This window comes from Equus asinus, chromosome 5 (assembly GCF_041296235.1).
Source record: "Equus asinus isolate D_3611 breed Donkey chromosome 5, EquAss-T2T_v2, whole genome shotgun sequence".
NCBI lineage: Eukaryota > Metazoa > Chordata > Mammalia > Perissodactyla > Equidae > Equus > Equus asinus.
This window is the reverse complement of record NC_091794.1, coordinates 101703567-101719165: the sequence shown is the minus strand read 5'-3', so window position 1 is coordinate 101719165 and position 15599 is coordinate 101703567. Positions and strand designations below refer to the sequence as shown.

Sequence of the window (15599 nt, the reverse complement as noted above, 5' to 3'; positions counted from 1 at the left end):
TCCTGCCTCAGGCTGCCCCTGTGCTCGCCTGTCTGTCCCCCTGTCTCAGTGTCAGCTCCTTGAAGGATGAGGCCGGGTCTCAGGCATAGGGTTTTCCAGGGAGGACAGACATCCTGGTTTGTCCAGCATGGTTCCAATTTTCACCTGTTATCCTGGTGCAATTGTCGGTAATGCCCTCTTTCACTCTGGTTTAGATGAAAAATTATCTGATCACTTTAGTTTTACACACAGTAGAAGCCAATCATAAATGTTAATGGAAAAAAAGAATGAAGGGGTGGATGAATGAATGTAATGTGCTTTTCATGATTTAGAGATGCCCTCTAACTCTGAGCTGAAGTCTAGAGAGCACATGCTGTGTTATGTAGAGGTCATTTCATTCTGGGCTGTGCTGCCTTTGAAGGGCTTATATAGGAATCCTAGAATCTCCAGACATCTTGCTTGCAGGTAGTGGGGCTTTCTTTTTTCTTTTCTTTTTTGCTGAGGAAGATTTGCCCTGAGCTCACATCTGTACCAACTTCCTCCACTTGGCATGTGGGTCGCTGCCACAGCATGGCTGACCAGTGGTGTAGGTCAGCTCTCGGGATCCGAACTCATGAACCCAGGCCGCAGAAGTGGAGAGCACCAAAGTCAACCACTACGCCAGAGGGCCAGAGGGGTTTTCTTGTAAGAGTCTAACAGGACATCTAGTATGCTAAAAAATGACTGGCGCAATGGCAACATTTATGAATAAAAGAATGATGACTCATTGAACTTGGGTTGGGAAGTAGTTTCTAGATGAAGTAGTCAAGAGCAGGGCTTCAGCTGGTGGGCTCTGGAGTCAGACCACCCGGCTGTGAATCCCGGTTCTGCTACTTCCTGCTGTGTGACCTTGAGCAAGTTACTTCCTCTCTGAACCTCAGTTTCCTCGTCTATAAAGTGGGGATAATAACCTTGCAGCTTCGTTGAGAGAATAAGAGGATGAATGTAAAATATCAGGTTGAACCATACAAAATCGTGTCTATCTGACCATTTTGATCTTCAGAATGGCATGTCGTATAGTTCAACCTGGCAGATGCCTGGCATATAATCAGTGTTTAAGAAAAGGTGGCTATTCTTCCCTCACATCTGGTGGGGCTAATATTTCTGCCTCCACTGCCTAGCTGAACAAAAGAATCATTCTTTCATTCAAAACATATTTGCCGAGCACTGACTGTGTGCCGGGAGCTGCCATCAGGAGGAAGATGAAACATTCCTGTCAAAGGTTGAACATATCTCTTCAACACATCAGTAGTGATGAGCAAATAAGAAGTAATAGGATATATCGGAATATATGAGGAAGCCATTTGGTTTAAAACTAATTCAGACTGAACTCGTTTTTCTAGAAAGTCCTGACGTGGCCTGTTGGGCATGCATTGTACACCTGCTTTAAACATTTACAACATCCCAAAGCAAAGAATGATGTCCTTAAAGATAGGGATGCTATCTCCTCCCATTTCGGCATTTCTTTAAGAATAAGTGTGTCTTCCCAGAAACTAAGGATTAATTACCCAACTGCTGTGTTCCCCTTGTGACCACTGATGTACTGCGCCAGCAAAGCATCTCGTGATTGCAGTAAAGAGATATTCCTGTCATATGTGATGTGTGTTCCTGGTTCCGAAATGGTATAGAACCAGTCTGGACAGCCCGTTTCTTCAGAGAACATCCTTCCTTGGTGACGGTCACTTCTGGGCTATATAGTTCTCAAAGCTGGGTCGCATAGTAAACTCATCCCGCTTTTGATTTTTAGATGGATTATAGATTATTTGCATTGACAGTAGCACGTGAATAGGGCCCTGGAATGCCGGTGAGAGACTGTTCTTAAAGAGTCATCTTGGGTAAACGCATGACTGTGATAAAGTTGGCCTGCGGAGCGTGAGGGGCTGAAACTGGAAGTTTGCTTCGAGACTAGCCCGAGATCAGCCTTTTGCTTTCTCAGTGGTCAGGGCTGGACAGGAGCCCGGCTGGTAGGAGGGCCGGGGTGGGGGGCGGGGGGCCGGTGAGGGATGGGGAGGTGACAAGCACAAATGAAGCAGCAGGTTTCTTAGTCGGTCAGACTTGAGAGCAGGCTGCAGAGCTGAGCTTTCCGCCCGGGCATGTCCTTTTTCTGGGTTGTCCAGCTGGAGAAGAGATTTCACATGCTCTCATTTGGTGTCACTCACTATATTTAGTTACCAATAACATTGCCGTCAGCCCCCTGGACCTGATGCCATGTGGGTGAGGATCCTGGAGAAGTCCTGCTGGGTAGGCAGAATTCATCCCGGCCTGCTCCTGTGTTTGGGGGGAGGACCCCCCTTCCACAGGCTTTTGGCTGTGCCATAAAGATCCCATCTGGAATGAAGGGGCTGGGATACTGAGGGACCTCAGCTCCCCTCCCCTGGGACCCCAAGACAACATCTTACATTAAAATTCAGAATCGAGGTGTCTCCCAGGAACAGTGAAGGGGAGGAGACTGGAGGGGAGGGGGTTATGTTTTCCCTTTCCGAGGGGCTGGTGGGGGTTCCCGTCTTGACAGTCAGCAGAGGGGACCTGGCCAAAGGCACCCCCCTTGCTGAGAGAGAGGCCAGTCCCCGTACCATGGCAGCAGCCACACTCAGGCAAGAGGAGATTCTGGAGGGGCAAGACTCTGCGTCCTAGGGCCAGGGATGGCTGGTGTCTATTTTATGCTTCTCTTTTTGGTATTATAATAATAAACTTTTTTTTTTTTTGGCTAACGAAGATTTGCCCTGAGGTAACATCTGTTGCCAATCTTCCTCTATTTTTTGTATGTGGGTTGCTGTCACAGCATGGCCACTGAGAGATGAGTGGTGTAGGTCCATACCAGGGAACTGAACCCGGGCTGCTGAAGCAGAGGGCGCTGAACTTAACCACTAGGCCACCGGGGCTGGCCCTTATGATAAACTTCTGTTAGCCACTGCAGTCAGACCAGCTAGGGATTTAAGTAATATGCCTATTTCTATAACTGGGGCTCAGCCTGGCAAAGAAGATTCTAGACATATGCCTTCCAATATGGCAGCCACTTGTGGCTACTGAACACTTAAAATGTGGCTAGTCTGAATAGAGAGGTGATATAAGTATAAAATAGATATCAGCTTCCAAAGACTTACTATAAAAAAAAGAGAATGTAAAATATTTCATTAATATTTAAAAAATTTGATTTCATGTTGAAATGATGACAATTTGGATATATTGGGTTAAAGAAAACATATCATTAAAAATTAACTTCACCTGTTTTTTTACTTTTTAAAAGGTGGCTTCCAGGAAATTTAAAATTACATTTGTGGCTTGGATTATATTTCCGATGGATAGTGCCGTTCTAGATGTCTCAGGGTGACCTTCAGCAATCCCGGGGTGGGTGTGTGGCCAAGATGCGAAACCACCACCAGGATGGATTTAACACACCGGCATCCCTTGGGAAGGCTCAGAAACAGGGGGCTCAGGAAGCCCCATTGAAGACTGGCTTTGCTGTGGCTCTGGCCACGTTAGTAGGGTATAAAAGGGAAGCGTGACTCAGCGTGGACCCCCGGATTAGGTCTCAGAGTAAGAGAACTATCGATTTTCGTTTTGCAGTGGCTCCTTAAAATGGTTTCACCAAAACATGAGTCCAGAAGCCCAAGATGGGGTTGAGGGCTGAGAAGCCCTAGGTGCATCTCAAAGAGCTCTGAAGTGGCTTCTCGGCTCAGCCGTCAACCAGGTGGCTCCATTTTAGGGCCTCAAGAGTGTGTTCACAAAGATGCTGTCAGACCATGGCTATAGTGTAAGGAGTTTTAGGTCAAATCACAAGTACCCTCATGTAACAATTTCATATTATAAGAACATGGTGTTACCCGGAACAGTGGCCCTGTTGGCACCCTGCCGGAAGCTCTTTTGGTCCTGTGAGCTCATGCCCCAGCTCCTTTGCTGCTAATAAGGGCAGCTGTGACCCTCTTTAGGCGATTGCCTGTGGGCTACTGGTGCCCCCTCGCCCATTCGGAGAGCCAAGGCCCCCACTGCCAGCGACTCCGCCTCCAGATGAGACAACTCGGAGCTGCCACTTCAGCTCCAGAGCTCCAGGGCCAGGCTGAGGCTACCCCTGAGTCAAATTCCCCTGTGGCTTTTTCCCCTCCCCCGTCCTGCTCCTTCCACTCCCTTCCTGGTTTCTCCTGGAGGCACTTCCTTAATAGATCACTTGTTCTCAAATGCTCATTGCAGGTCTGCTTCTGGGACCCCCCCCCCCCAAGTAAAACATAGACTTTATTGTGGATGTTGGTTTTGACCTTGGGTGGTGCCATGTAATACACATCCATCGAGTGTGGGGGATTCCAAACCCTTGAGACACCCCTGCTGAGAGTATGTCTCTCACTCTCTGCAGGGGCTGCAGGACCAAGAGAGGGCCCGTGTGTGGCCTGCTTCCCTCCAGGTCGTGTCTAGGACGCAGCAATGAACATCACACTAACAGTCTGGTGACTGCCCCTCTGACCGTTTATTTTATTGCTGTTTAATCAGGCTCTTCCCCAAACGTCTTTTCATCTCCATCACAGCCTTTTGTCCAGAAAGTTGCAACTGTGCCCCACTTCTTGCCATCTTCGTGACACCCCCTGCCCTCTTACATAAAGTATTTCAAAATAAAGATTGAAACAGGAACTGAGCTGAGTTTTGCAACACAGAAGTGTATTCTAGGCCTATATTTATGGAAAGTCAGGGGTGGGGAGAGCAATGAGTCCACGGGCCGGGGGGAGGGGGCGCGTCCACACCAAGGGTGGTCACACTGGGTGGGCAAGCAAGATAGGAACGGGCGTCTGAATCCTGGGGGAGCATCAGAAATTACCGACATGATGGGGAGAGCCTTAGAAAAATCTATAAACACACACTGTCTCTACACGGGAGGTGCTCACTTCCCCTTAAGGTAGACTAGAACAAACTGAAAGCCACCCCAAACCCACATTAACCAAACACACACTCTAAGTCAAACATGACAAACTCTAAGTCTCCAGATAAACACCCTCAGACAGGCACTTGGTGTCCAGCTCGGGGGCTGGAGAGAAGAGCTGGGGCTTTGGCCCCTAAAGGCAAGGGCCACTGTCCCCAGAGTGGGGACGACAGCTTCTGAAGGCTCTGGGGTCTGATCTGTCCGGTGGTCCTGGCCCAGCTGGATGGGAAGGAGGCCTGTTTAAAGAAGACCCCTCCTCCGATTTCACTGCGACAGTGACCTGCAGAAAGGTCTGTGCCCCGGGCCTTTCTTGAATCTAGTGGACTGGCGTTTCTAAAGAGCAGGTCACTGAGAGGGCAGATGCTGGCCGTATAAGTGGGGGGCTGCATGCTGGGAACTGTCTGGCTCCATGAGGCCGGGACCAGGTCCAATTTGCTACTAACCTTTGTATCCTCAGAGCCTGACACTGTGCCTGGCATTTAGTAGGCACACAACAAATGTTTGTTGAATGAATGAATGAAATAATCCAAGAAGGAAATTTCATTAGTTATAAATTGGCTCTTTTTTAAACTTCAAAGAGGAATTATGATTTACTTATTCTCCTGACATCAGCTGGCCCTAAAGGAACTTTTTTTGGTTGAAACTGAGTCTTTTCAGCAGGAGCCAGAGAATTAATCTGGTTATGTCCAAATGAGAGGGTCTTCAGCAAATGCTGAACTTTAATGGGATAAGTGATCCGTCTCTAAGGCCAGCAGCTGGCGCAGAACCGGCTGTTGGGGCTAGAGGCTGGGCCAGCATCCTTATATGCTGGGTCTGAGGTCTGGGGAAGAGGGGTCTTTGATTATACCCTGGGGAAGGTCTGAGCCTGGCTGGTGGTGAAGCCCTTATCTAGCTGCCTGGAGAGATGGCATGAGGAATAGGGAGTCGAGGCCGTGAGAGGCGGGAGGTCAGGAACTGGCCAGAGCATCGAGAACCAGGCAAGAGAAGATGGACATGGTTGACCCTGGGGCATCTTTACACACTGAACTCTGAGGCCACGAGGATGCTGGTCTGGGGAGAAACTCCCAAGCATGTGGGAGAGGCTGCGTGCAGGAGAAAGAGGAGGCGGGAGGAGCATCTCCAAAATGGAGAAGGCCGCTCTGATAACGTCTGCTTCCAGGCGAAATGATTGGACCCTCGGGGGTGGGGAGGCTAGCCAACGGGGTCTACACAGCAGAGAGAAAGCCAAGGGATTTGAGAGAGGCTGGTAAGGAATGAATAACTGGAGGCGGCCACCTGGATACCCCAAGGGAGGTGAATTTGAAATGGTGATGGCACTTCAAGGTACGTCCGGGGTCTCAGGGTCCCTTTCTACATGCTCTACCTTAACCTTCGGGGCATGGCTGCCGGCAGAACCGGTGATTCCAGGGCTGCCTTCCCTTCTCCCCACATTTCAGTTTGGACAAGAGACTAAGGATCTCTGGAGAATGGTTTGGGGACACGGCTCTTGGTTTTGTTTCATATCTCATGTCAGGGCTGTACAGACACAGCCAAACGCCCAGCTATCGTCAGGAAGGGCAGAGTTGAGGCTCGCTGGGGGGGACTTCAGAGGACACGAGGTCCTTCTGAGGGAGGCAAGGCACAGCTATCTCAGACCCTCCCCACCTCCTGAGGGTTTCCCAGCGGGGCCACCCAGTCCACGGCAGGCAGGGGCAAGCTCTGGGGGCACGAGGGCTCTGGAGAACGCAGGGGAGGAGGGAAGCGCCGGCCCCGGCGGGTCAGGGCACCATGTGCCACCACTTGAAGGCGAAGGGCTTCCTGCGGACGTTGGTGCCGCAGTGGACCTCGCCCAGGAACTTGTGGTAGGCGGAAATGTCGTCGACGAAGGTGCAGCAGAAGCCCAGGGGCTCCAGCAGGGAGCGCACGTGCGTCTCCAGGCAGCACTCCTCCTCCACCTGCGGCCCGAACGGCTTGGGGATGCCCAGGTCCTTGTCGAGCACAATCATGTTCACCTGTGACGGGCCGGGGAGGCGGGAGGGGCAACAGCTCCATTTAGTGAGCACCCACCACATGCCCGGCCCCGGTCCAGGCTCAGCCAGCCCTCCCAACAACCCTAAGAAGCAGGATTGCGATTATCCCCACTTTACAGGTGAGCAAACTGAGGCACGGAGGGGGCAGAGCTGGAGTGGAAAACCAGGCAATTCGCTTCTGTCTGTATGGGTATGTACACGCATGCGTGTGCACCAGTGGTGCATGTGCATGCGTGTTTGTGTGCACATATATGTGTCTGTGTGTGTTCTAACCTCCTCTTCCTTCCCGGGAGACTCTCCTCCGTGACAACGAGACTCCCTCCCATCCGAAAGGCCTCTTCCACTCACAAAGCACTTTCCTATCTGTTAAGGTAAAGGACTCCCCAGGACCCCAGTAGGATAAGCATATCACCCCTAGGAGGGAATGAGGCCCAGAGAGGGCAAGTGCCTGGGGTGTGTGGGTGAGGCCACACAGCAGCTCAGCCAGGACTGGGACCTGGGCCTCCCGACTGGACAGCCTCAGCCAAGGGGTCCTTCTGGATCCGGCTGCCCCCTGATTGGCCTTGATGGGGCCTGGGGTCCAGAAGGCCTCACCATGTTCGGGAAGAAGGCTCTGGCCTGGCGGTTCTCATCCATCTTGAACAGAGCGGGCAGATCGATGATGTCCTGCTCTGTCAGCCCGAGCTCCTTCTTGAGGATGTCGCGGTTCCAGTCCAGGCAGCGCTGGGCGAGGGGGAAGGAGGGAGGGCAGGCAAGTGAGGGGACAGCCCTGCCAGCTTTGTCAACCCCACTCCCATCTGCAGCACGAGACCCAGGGTCCCAGATTCCAGGGGGACTTCCAGCGCTCACCGAGCTCCTCTTCCCCCCCAGAGCCCCCTCACCAGCGCTCAGTCACAGCAGTAGTAGGACGAGAGAGAAGCCTGCAGAAATAACACTAGCAGTCGTCACCTACTGAGCACGTTCTGTGAGCCAGAACCTGTGCTGAGCATGTGCTGCGCGGTAACTCCCTGAACCCTGGGCAGCCCCGTGAGCTGAGAGTGACGGTGACAAGGATCCCAATAGTAATCATGAGAGCGAAAACGTACAAGGGCCCTAAGTGTGCTGCTCTATGTTACTTATTTGAGCGTCAGCCCCTTGAGGTGGACACCGCTATCATCCCCTCCTTAGAGATGCGGGAGCTGAAGACACAAGTCCATAGTGAGCTGCCCAAGGTCCTACTGGCGAAAGTGGGGGGCCATGATTTGACCTCAGATCTACCTGATGCCAACCAGTGACCATGGAGGGGGACAGTTATGATAAAGTCAATGTTCAAATAGCCACTAAGACGTTCTGTGGACTTCGGGACACCTTGCAGTTGCTCCTCCAGCAGCCACTCCCTGCCGCCCCCTGCAAGGTAGCAGTGCGTTGTTGGGCTGGGTCGCCCACATCTCCACCTCCCAGAGAGAGCTAATGAGTGGACTTCTGCCCCCACCTCCTTGCCCCAGTGCTTGGTTCAGGGATGGGCAGCAACCTGGGATTAGGCTAATCAGTGTATGGAACTCCCCTGGCCAGAGTGATTGGTTTAGGTTGGCCCAATCAGAGTGAAATGCAAGGCTTCTGTTCAATTGTTGGGGCATATAAATCCTCTCTCAGTGGATTGCATTCTGGGGGGGATATGAGGCCTTGAACTGCTGCAGCTATGCTCCTACTCTGAGGGCACCTGCAAAGGCCAAGAAGTATAGAGCAATGGAGCTAGAGCCTTGATCAACCTGTGCCTGAAATCCACACCACTGCTGGACTTTCCACTTATATGAGCCAATCATGCCTTTTTGTTTAAATCGGTTTACTTTGAGTTTTCTGGGTTCTTTTTTTTAAACTTGATCCTTTTATATATGTCCATGCAAATAAAGAGAGATTTAATTAAAATAAATATGATCCTGTTGACTAGTTTCTACTTGTGGATACAACCTTTGAGATTTAGAGACTCAGAAGGTGGGAATCCATCCATAGATAGAAAACTCCAGAGCTCTCTGATCCCCCAAAACTAGTAAAAATTCAGGACATATCTTCACATATGCGTTTTTCTGGAGAACAGGTCTGTAGCATTTGTCTTATTTGAAAGGGGTGTGTCTCCCCCAAACTTTATGGCCTCTAGCCTTACAGAGCTGTTGGCACTTTAGCATTGCCTGATACGCCTCCCTTCCCAGGTCCCCTGTCTGCTTCTACCCTCTGCTGACCCGCACATCCCCTGCCATCGTCATCTCTTCTACCCTCCAGCGTTAGCACATGAGTAACACGGGGAGGCTGGACCAAATGCTCACTGAGACCCTTCCCTCTGTCATGCACCCTGAACCCCTGGCCATTCCCCACGGAAGCCCAGAGGATGTGAGAGGTGCCGTCGAGCCCACCCTCCCAGGGGACCTCTGCCCCAGCCCCCAGCACTGGCGGGCCCCGCCCGCCCTCACCTGGAAGTACTGGTTCTCCTGCACGAGGCTCTCACTGGACAAAATCTTGTTGATGGTGATGCGCTTGCTGCTCATCCCGCCCAAGCCTGTTGGGGTCAGAGGACAGGGGACCGTCTAGCTCTAGGTACCAGCCTGGGTGTTCCCTTTTGCCAAGGCCCCCCAGCTTCTGGGCTAACTGCTGGAATGAGGGAGATGGAGCTGGCGAAAGGCTGGGACACAGGAGGACGACCCCGGAGGAAACCAGGCCCCCTCCGCCTGGGGAAGGCAGCACACACTCCTTACTCCAGAGTTGGCCACATCGCCCGGGCCAGGCAAGGGGTGGTAACTGCCTTGCTCTCTCTCTGGCCGCGGGGTGGGGGTGGCACAAGGAGCCACCTGGGTCTCCCACCTGGAGCCTGCTTCTAAGGACGAGCAGCTGACCAGTGTGAGCGTGGCAGAAGCAGGATGCCCGGAGGTGTCATCCTTCCGGTTTTCCAGACCTGCCTCATGCTGGGCCCTGCCCTGTCCGCGTCTGCATCTGCCTCCTAGTCCATCGTGACGGCCCACGTGGCTTCTGGGCTGGTCAGTAAGACCTAAGGCTCCTCGAGCACCCACCACGTGGCAGGCACTCTTCCAGATGTCTTGCATGGCTTACCTCAGCAATCTTCCCCACATTTCTATGAGGCAGCTGCTAGCACCGAAGATGAGGAAACTGAGGCACAGAGAAGTTACATGACTTGCCCAGGGTCTCACAGCTAGTGGCGGAGCCTATATACAGACCAGGCAGTCTGATTCCAGAGTCTACACTATTAAGCGTTCTTTTTTGCCTGATCTGGGAAGAGCCTGCTCCTGGTCCATTGTGCTTCCCAGTCTCGTAGCTTGTCAGCGGTAAAGAGATTGGGGCTGCCACACCCTGGACCCGAGCTGTCCCCACACCACCACTTGGACCTATGGGTACAAAGATAATGGCTCCTATATCCTAGGGGCAGCTTTGGGGGTATCTTTAATATAGAAAGAAGCCTCCAGAAGGCAAGACTCAGGCCTGCCAATCCAAGAAAAATTTTCCCATCAGTGGGGAACCAAAAAAGGACTGTGGTCTTCAGTTGGTCCTGTCTGTCCCAGACACCAGTCACTATAGAGGATGCCACCTTTGGGGACAGAGGGCGGTAACGTATGCATCAACCAGCCTGAGGGAATGCAGGCTTTGGGAGGGAGCTAGACTGGAGATACTAATCTGAAAAGTGACAAAAAACAATGTGAGAAAAACATAAGAAATTGTCACGGCCTCTCCAACCGGGCTCACTGTCTCCACCTGATTGGCTGTCCCTCTTTCCATGATTAATTGACGAGCAAACCTCAGCCCAGTCCACATCAGCCCTGATTACATGGGCATCTAAATTAGCAGATGATTTCTCACAGTGGGACCGGGAGTGACGTTGTCTGACTGTATATCGTGTCTGTCAACTCCCCCTTTTCTTCCTGTCCCTAAATGGCATTATGTGTATTTTCCTCTATCTCCTTTCTAAATCACAAGTTCCTTGAAGGCAGATCACCCATCAGTTTTGAACCATTAACTCTCCTCTGGGACTGGTGCCATTTATAGGATGCGTGAGGTCCTGAAAAAGTACCTGGCACTGTTGACAACAATAAGAAGCAGTGGGCAGCTTGATGGTCCAGCTGACCATTGCGAGGGTCACGAGAGGCCAGGGCTGCTTCCCACCCGGAGCGGGCCAGACACCCAGGGAAGAGGAGCTGGGTGCCCCATCCTCCTGAGAGTCTCTCTGGGGGCTCAGGTCCCGACTCCTGCCAAGGCCCGGTGGGCACTCACCTTTGAACATGATGGACTCCCCATAGCCCTCTCTCTGCTTCTCTCGGAAGAGCTTGTAGCAGGCCGAGGTGCTGGCCATGAGCATCAGGAATTGCTGCAAGAGACCATCCAGAGGGACAATGTCAGCAGAGGGGAGCTGGCCAAGGAGCAGGAGGGACCCCTGCCCTGAGGACCCAATGCCCTGTCTGCAAACCGTCTCAAGTCTCCCCACACCGAGTGGCAAAGGCTACCTGGCAGGACCTCTTTGTTTCAGAGAATATTTCTCACCCCTCCAGCTACAGAAATTCCTCCCCCTCAGCAATGCCGCCCAAAGCCGAGGCCAAGGTGCCCGTGGACAGAGCGGAAGAGCTTCTCCAAGTTGCCAAGGGGCCAGGCCATTTGCACAAAATTTCCAGGGTATGAAGTTGCGACCATCCCTCTCATTTCAGAAAACGAAAGAACCTCTTTCCAGAGCCCTCAGCCCACGTCCAGTTCTCTCCAGAGTGTTATGGCCAATACAGTAGCCACCAGCCCCATGTGACCATCCGACCCTTGAATTGTGGCTAGTCTGAATTGAGGTGTGCTGTAAGAGTCAAATACACACCAGATTTTGAAGACATAGTATGAAAAAAAGAATGTAAAATCTCTCGGTAATAATTTTTATATTGATTACATGTCGAAATGCTAATATTTTGGATGTATTAGGTTAAAAATTTTCGTGCCACAGCGACCACATACCAACCAGCTTCAGCCTACTTCCTTCTTCCTCGATGTGGTCTACTTCCTCTAGATCTACCTTCTGCTGGAAAAGCTGGCAGTACCTGGGTTCTTCACTACCCTACTCACTCCAGTGTCTGGGTCCGCTCACCTTTGTCTCCGGGATGGGGACGAAGGTCATGAACTCGTCCACGTGGCCCACGGTCAGCCAGTCGGAGTAGAGCTCCACGGGCGCCTGCACCTGCTGGGCCTGCAGGAAGTCCCGCACCACCTTGGTCATCCTCCGACCGCCGGACCTGCGCCAGGATTGGGGAGGAGGCAGCTTTTCAGAAGGCTGTCCACCATGCCCGCCTCTCCAGAGGGCCTGCGGCCTCTGCAGTGCAGCCTGAACCCAGGTGGCTTCGGCGGAGAAGTCACAGAAAGAGCTGCAGCGCCCAGAGACCCTGGCACAGGCAGGAAGGCGTCTGAGCCCAAGGGCAAAGAGCAAGGTGTTAGCTGCAGCCACGGCCTGTGTGCAGGGCACAGAGCCCAGATCCAGCCCCTAAGGGTGCCAGCAGGTGTGAGGAGGCCAGCTTCTGTGCTCAGGGGTCCTGCCTGGACGGCTGGAGGGGGCTAAGGCACAAGCGTGGTTCCAAAATCTGCCCTTGGCCATGTGCTTCTTTGCTGTGTTAACTTCTACTCAACTAATCTTTAATCGGTTCAAGTGACACCTCCTCCAGGAAGCCCTTCCTAACTTCTAGACCCCCTGAGGTCATCAATTTCATTACCCTTAGAATAGAACCCAAGGTCCTTACAGTGGCCAACAAATTCCTCTCTGGTCTGACCACTGCCTGGCCTTCCTCCCTCACCTCCTCCCTTCTTCCCTGTTCTGTTTGCACCAGCCACGGACTAAACCTGTTACCACCCCAAGGCTCTGCCCTTGCTGTTCCCTCTATTTGGAATGCTCTTCCCCTCTGATCTTCCCATGGCTGCCTCCTCGTCGTCATCCAAGCCTCAATTCCACAGTCACTTCCTCAGAGCCACCGAAGCGAACGTGCCCCGGCCCCTCGCTCCCCATCAGGGAACACTATTCATCCTCTCCATTGCACTCGACACCCGGAAGTACTGTATTTACTTGCTCGCTTCCATGTTTACTTTCTGTACTCGCCCTATCCCTAACTGGAAACTCCCCGAGAGCCGGGACCTTGTGTCCCCAGAGCCTAGAACAATGCCTGACTCAGAGAAGGCCCCCCATAAAGATTCATCTCTAAGAAGCCCTCCCGAACTCCCAAGGGGGTTCCCTCCTTGGGATCCCCTGGCCCCTGTCACTCTTTCTATTGCTGTATGCCCCCATGTTTCATGTCTGTGATCTCCACCACCTCCTTGAAGGCAGGGGCTGGACTTCATGTCAGGAACCCTATGCCCGACATGGGGCTTGGCACTTGGCTGGTGCCTGGGAAGTACCTGCTGAATGGATGGGCGACTGTTGAGTGGAGGGAGAAGGCGGGAGGGTGAGCAAACGGTCACACTGCCTGTGCCAATGGCCTCCTCCTAGAAGGCAGAGCATCTCACGTGGCTCACAGGGACTTGGGGCCCAAATCCTGGCTGATCCCATACATGCAGGTTCCTGGCAGCCCTTTTGTGAAGTGAGGACCCACAGTACTCACTCTCTCTCCAGGACTGCCCTAACTAAGGAAGAATCTACCTTTCCATTGATTGGTGGGTCACCTGGGGAGAGAGTGAGGGTGTTGTGGACAGGCCAGGGAGCAGGGACGTATGCCTCTGGGGCAGGGCCATGTCTTCTCAGGCCTCTTCATGTATGGGCACCGTGAGGATTTGTCAGTGTGCTCCCGCTCATCTTCTTTCAGTATTTCTTCTCTGGACTCCTTCATCCCTTCCCAACCTGGTGTATAATCTCATTATATAACACCCCTCCCCCCCCCATTTTGGGAAGACAGTTATTTACTTAGTTTTATATTAGACCCTAATTCATACTAAGATGTAAAGACTAACTTGGTTTGCTTTCCAAGAGTGTCTGTATCTTATCAGAGAGTTGTGGGAGCGGTTACCTTTCCCAGCTAATCGTTCCGTGTATGAGTAACCCAGGCCACTCCAAGATAAACAGTAACCTCCCTGCCCCACCGTCCCCAGCCACACCCGGGCTTCTCTTACAGAGGAAAGCTGCTCCCGATGAGGATCCGGCCCAGGGGGTATCTCTTGCCGTTCACGGTCACTGGGGGACTGACCTCCAGGTTCCCAAAAGAATCAAGGCTGGTGACAGTCTCAAAGAGGGGCTCCCGGGTCACATAGCCGAAATCTGGGCCCTGGGCAGGGGGCACACACCCGTCATTAGTCTCCTGCGGCCAGGAGTCCTCAGCACCAACCCAGCCACCCTCTGATGCCCACTCTTTCACCACCTCCGGTCTGGTACTGCAGGCACTTAGCCCCTGGGGGGGTCCTCCATGGTCGTCTTATTCCCACCGAAGACCAGGGGTCTGGCACAGGGGGGCCAAGTTCATGAGCACCTTGGTGGGAGGGTGGGCGTGAATAGAATATGAGCGTGTATGAGTGTGTGTGTGCACCCCTGGGTCTCTGCCTGTGCCTCAAACACAGAGTGATATTGGTGATCTCAGGATTAGTCCTCACTTTGTGCCATGTCCCTGCTCATCTCTTAATTTCTCGGACCCTCAGTTTCCCCATCTGTAAAAGAGGTGTTGGATTAGGTGACGTGAGGCAAGCAGCAGACTGTATCATTGTTCCCGGAGACTTGTCACCCCCCTTCCCAGTAAGAGGATTTTGCACCCGGAGCCATTGCTGTGTGACTTCCGGCATCTCCCTGTGGAAGGAATATACGCCCCAACCCGTGTCAGACTTGGTCATGTGACTTGCTTTGGCCAATGAAACGTGAGCAGAAGTGACACATGCCAGTTCAGAGCAAAAGCCACAGGAGCCACTGTGTGTGCCTGCCCCCTCTCTGTCTCTTCCCCTGGGCGAGGAGAATGGCATTTCCCAGCCGGGGTTGCCCCTGCAGCCTGGGCGCTAGAATGAAGGCATGAGAAAGTAGAGCTGCAGAAAACCAACCAGCAGTCAACAGAGAGCGCAAGCGAGAAATAGACCTTTGCTGTTGTCAGCCATTGACATCCGGGGGCTGTCTGTTACCACAGCCTTACCTAGAGGAAGCTGACCAGTACAGGCAGATAGGGACAAAATGCCACCCCAACCCATTCTCAACCAGCCGTATCGTTCACTGATCCCAGATGTAGCTCCAGAACCTTTCTTAGCACAGAGCTCCAACAGACTGGAGTTGGCACATGATAAAACCCCAGTGACCCCCTGAATTTTAAGATTCTTTCTTTCACGATCTTTTGGCAAAAAAGTGGGGGCTGGCGTGGGAGCTTGCCTTGGGGCTGGAACTAAGCTTGCCTGACAAAAATCCTTGTTAACAAAGCCGTGGAGTGGGAAGACGTGGTTTGTCCTGGCCTAGCTGTGAGGCTCAGGGGACACCCGTGCCCGGTGGGGTGGACTCTGCAGCTTACTGCTTTCTTGCCTGGGAACCCCAGATGGCAAGGTGCGATTTGCTGGAGGCTGGGGCAGCTAGGGCTTTACGGCATCCCCCAGGCAAGCAGGCACAGCACCCAGACGGGCTTGGCCCCGGCCTCCAGGGACAACGCAGCTCGGTGCCTTGAAACCAGGCCAGCCCGGAACTCTGCAGGCGGACGGTGGTCCGGGCAGAGAGCGAG

At 52.9% G+C, this 15599-nt stretch overlaps 1 protein-coding gene across 1 annotated transcript in view; it reads right to left on the bottom strand.

Moving 5' to 3' along the window:
• Positions 1–4458: 4458 nt before the first annotated feature.
• The window catches only part of PADI2 (peptidyl arginine deiminase 2), a 43439-nt gene continuing 32298 nt past the window's right edge, over positions 4459–15599 (bottom strand). The window contains exons 11-16 of the mRNA XM_014836181.3: positions 14032–14183; positions 12032–12176; positions 11185–11278; positions 9378–9463; positions 7528–7656; positions 4459–6915 (exon numbers count right to left, since the gene is read on the bottom strand). Coding sequence (XP_014691667.1) covers positions 6682–6915; positions 7528–7656; positions 9378–9463; positions 11185–11278; positions 12032–12176; positions 14032–14183 — 840 coding nt within the window. The 3' untranslated portion in view covers positions 4459–6681. The remainder of the gene's footprint in view (positions 6916–7527; positions 7657–9377; positions 9464–11184; positions 11279–12031; positions 12177–14031; positions 14184–15599) is intronic.